Here is a 4238-nt window from a genome sequence, read left to right as displayed (position 1 = left end):
GTGTCAAGAATTTCTCTGAGGTGCTGGCTATTATGCTGACCTGTTTGTTGATGAAGGTGGGTCATCTGTCTATCTGTTGTTTTCATTGGTTAATTAATAAAGAAACTGCTTGGCCCTCTGATAGGGTAGAATTTAGATAGTCAGAGTAAACAGGAAAAAATGCTGAAAAAAAGAAAAAGCCAAGTCAGACAGTCGCCATGATTCTCCCACTCCAGACAGACACAGGTTAAGATCTTTCCTGGTAAGCCACCTTGTGGTATTACACAGATTATTAAAAATGGGTTAGATCAATATGTAAGAGCTAGCCAATAAGAGGCTAAAACTAATGGGCCAGGCAGTGTTTAAAAGAATACAGTTTCCATGTAATTATTTTGGATAAAGCTAGCCTGGTGGTGGGACGCTAGCCATGTGGGTGGCCGGGTGCTGCCGCTCTTATTACAGTTTGTATTGGATATAGCATCAACTCCAACATGCCCAAAGGAGAATCAGATGGCCACAGCTTGAGGTATGCGTCACATAGTCACTCCTTTTCCAAGTCTGTTTCTAACTACTTTAGGTGCTGTTGCACTAGAAGTTCCCATTCACGTTTCTGCTGTCACCCAGTCATCTCTCACCTATTGCTTCCTGGTTTCCTGATTGCCTCAATTATTTTCTTTCTTTCTTTCTTTCTTTCTTTCTTCCTTCCTTCCTTCCTTCCTTCCTTCCTTCCTTCTTTCATTCCTTTCTTCTTTTCTTTTCTTTTATTATCTTTTTTTTTGTTTTTTTCTTCTTTAATTTCACTTATTTTCAGAACAGAATCTCTCTGTGCAGCCCTGGCTATCCTAGAACTTACTCTGTAGACCAGACTCATAGATTTGCCTGCCTCTGCCTCCCAAGTGTTGGTATTAAAGGTGTGTGCTACCACTGCCTGGATTTATTTTCATCTTTTTAAGACAGAGTCTCATGCAACTGAAGATGGCCTCAAACTCAATATGTAGCTGAGAATGACTTGGATTTCTGCTTCCCTTGCCTGGATCTCCCACGTGATGACTCATGACCACGCACCATCCTATCCGGCTGCTGCCTGTATGCACAAACTCAAGCCTGACTCTCTCTGGTCATGTCGTGGCTCTGTCAAGGATTAGGTATGTGATGTTTGGAAACCATTGAGCCTCTCTATGCCTTAGTTCTTTTATCCACAAGGTGGAGGTAATAAAGTGTAGTAGTGCATACCTGTAATCCCAAAACTTGAAAGGTAGAGGCAGGAAAATGACAAGTTCTAGATCTCTATGAGTCGAGACCAGCCTGTTCTACATAGTGAGTTCCAGGATAGCAATGGCTATATATAGAGACCCTGTCTCCAAAACAACCACCATAAAACCAACCAACCAACCAACGAACCCAAGAGTTTGCTATGCCTCCCAGTGCCATCATCATTATGCTTCTGTTTCTGAAAGATTAGACCTCCTTGAACTTGCCACAAGATGGCAGTGTAGTAAGGTGAAAAGAGCAAGCTTGGTGAGCCACACAGTGCTGGGCAAAGCATAGCCTGCTCTGCAGAGCAGCTGGCCTGGCTGGCTGAAGGCCGAGCTTGCAGGAAAGATGAACAGCATGTGTTGGGCCCAGGAACTAGAAATACAGTTGCTATTGAATTGCATCGCTTTCCCATCATCATAAAAGTGATGAATGAATGGGAGGTTGAGCCGTTGGCAGTTGGAGACTATATTAGGACTATAACTCACAAAGATAATCATACAACCTAGAGGTAGATTCTGTGTGTGAGCCTGGATCTGGCTTTAAACTCCTAATCGTCCTTCCTTGGAGTCGGGCATGTGTCCGCTACTTCTTTTTATTATTGTTTTATTTTGTGTGTTTGGGTGTTTTGCTGAATGCCCACAGAAGAGGGAACTGGATCCCACAGAACTGCAGAGTTGTGAGCTATCATCTGGGTGCTTGGATTCAAACCCAGGTCTTCTGGAAAAGGAGCCAGTGCTCTCAACAGCTGAGCTATCTCTCCAGCCCAAGGAAGTACAACCCCAGTTCCCCTTGCCTCTTAAGAATGTCAAAGGCGCCGGGCGATGGTGGCGCACGCCTTTAATCCCAGCACTCGGGAGGCAGAGGCAGGCGGATCTCTGTGAGTTCGAGACCAGCCTGGTCTATAGAGCTAGTTCCAGGACAGGCTCCAAAGCCACAGAGAAACCCTGTCTCGAAAAAGCAAAAAAAAAAAAAAAAAGAATGTCAAAGGAAGGCTCCCTCTGCTGGACAACCTCTAAAGCTTGGGCTGAGCACCAAAGACTAACAAATCTAGGCTCAGTAAAGGTTGATTGCCCTTTAAGGGGCAGTACCTAGCTTCTGGTTGCCATGGAGACAACTAGCCACAGACTGACTGACCTCAATCAGCATGTCTTCCAAAGTTTTCCCCACAGGTGGGGAATGGGCTGTTGTTCTGTAGATGGAAGGAGAAGAGATATTTCTCCCTCACAACCTAACCTGAGCATGGTCTTAGTAAAATTCAGCTCCTGGAGACAGGGATCAGAACTAGGGTGCCCTGCGTACCCTGCGCTTTTCCCCAGGATCTGACATCTTATCTTCTCCTTCCTCTTGTAGGCTCCGGAGCCAAGGACAACCAACGTGCAAGTCAGCCGCTGCTGCTGCAGCAGCAGCAGCAACAGCATCAAGAGCAACAGTCATTCCCAGAGGCCAACACTGAAGCCATCAACTTCCTCGACTCCTTCCGTGAGCCAGATGGTGGGGTGGGCACAGGGAGAGCTGCGAGTCTGGGGAAGAAGGAAGAGAGCCTCAGCCCTGTCTCTCTTCACTGGATTTGCTCATGTTTGTGGAGGGACAAGACTCTGGGGGCGGGTCACCAGCTGGCACCTGCTGATGACGGGAAGTGGTCACAAGGCTGGCAAGGAGATAGCAGACATGGCAAGGGGTAAGTGGGTGCTTTGGGGTCTAGAAGCTGGACCCGGAGAGAGCTTCTCTCACCAAACAGGGCTGGAGAAACTGCTACTCTTCTTCCCCGAGACTCTGGCCATCGTCTCAGACACAGGCGAGCCTCAGGGAGAGCTGACCATCGAGGTGCAGAAAGGGAAATACAGGGATGAACAGGGCATCCTCACCCACTGTCTACTGGTTCACGCCTGTAGCCGAGGCTTCATCGATAAATCGCCGTGCGGAAGCTCCCTCCTAGGTAGAGTTCAGCTGCCCTGTACCACATCTTCCCTCCACAGCCCCCACCCCAGTCCATGTGTCCTCAGTCAGGACCTGCAGCCCTTGACTTACACGGGTACTAGGGCAAGACATGGCGGGGAGGACAGAGCAAGGCTGACCCTCCTGTCATTTTCCCATGGCCACATTGCACCAGTCTGGGCCAGCCTTCCCTAGGGTCCATTTCAGACCCCTGTCTCCTGTGACGTCAGCACTTGCCTCCCTGTACCCCAGGCTACCTAACCAATAAGCTGGAGCTGATGGAGCAGCACAGTCAAGAGTTCATTAAGGTACTTACTCCCAGCCGCCCTGAGCCTTGCTTCTGGGTTGAGGGTAAGCAAGAACACAGACCCTGTGGGGGTGGGAGGGACCCCAGGAAAGCGTCACACCACTGTCACCCACCGATCTGCCCCTCCGGCACACACAGCTAGATGAGCAGCCACCTCCATTACTGCTGTTAATGTTCTATGGAGCCCAGCCCACCGGGGCCTCCTCCAGCCTGAAAGCCTGAACACTTCCCAGGGCCATGTGGCCTGGCCTTTCCCAGACCCTGGCTATTCCCTGGAGCCTGTCACCACTAACCCTTTCAGTGTCCTGGCTCGAAACCCCTCACCCAGTCTTCAGTAACTTCCTCTATGGGGCCATGACCTAGCTAAACACGGAAGATGACCTGGGTCTTCCGGGCTTCTCAGAGAATCTGTTCCCAGCTTCAAGCCTGTTTGCTTTCCTATCACATAGTACGGCCTTACTCCTGACCGCCACCATAAACGGAAGCCTTCGTCCTTCCTTCCTTTTTTTTTTTTTTTTTGTTTTGTGTTTTGTTTTTCAAGATAAAGTTTCTTTGTGTCCTGGAACTCACTCTGCAGACCAGGCTGGCATCTAACTCAAAGATCCACCTGCCTCTGCCCCCCCCGCCAGCACTGGGTATAAAGGCATGCAACATTACCACCCAGCTCTTTCTTCCTTCTTCTTCTTCTTCTTCTTCTTCTTCTTCTTCTTCTTCTTCTTCTTCTTCTTCTTCTTCTTCTTCTTCCTCTTCCTCTTCCTCT

The 4238-nt window shown here is 48.8% G+C and overlaps 1 protein-coding gene across 1 annotated transcript in view; it reads left to right on the top strand.

Annotated features, from left to right (window-relative positions):
• The first annotated feature begins 2344 nt into the window (after positions 1–2344).
• The window catches only part of Catip (ciliogenesis associated TTC17 interacting protein), an 8974-nt gene continuing 7080 nt past the window's right edge, over positions 2345–4238 (top strand). Inside the window, exons 1-4 of the mRNA XM_005361666.2 lie at positions 2345–2405; positions 2587–2715; positions 2975–3172; positions 3424–3479. Coding sequence (XP_005361723.1) covers positions 2381–2405; positions 2587–2715; positions 2975–3172; positions 3424–3479 — 408 coding nt within the window. The 5' untranslated portion in view covers positions 2345–2380. The remainder of the gene's footprint in view (positions 2406–2586; positions 2716–2974; positions 3173–3423; positions 3480–4238) is intronic.

The sequence above is a fragment of the Microtus ochrogaster genome, linkage group LG4 (assembly GCF_000317375.1).
Source record: "Microtus ochrogaster isolate Prairie Vole_2 linkage group LG4, MicOch1.0, whole genome shotgun sequence".
NCBI lineage: Eukaryota > Metazoa > Chordata > Mammalia > Rodentia > Cricetidae > Microtus > Microtus ochrogaster.
This window is presented reverse-complemented; position numbering and strand designations above follow the sequence as displayed.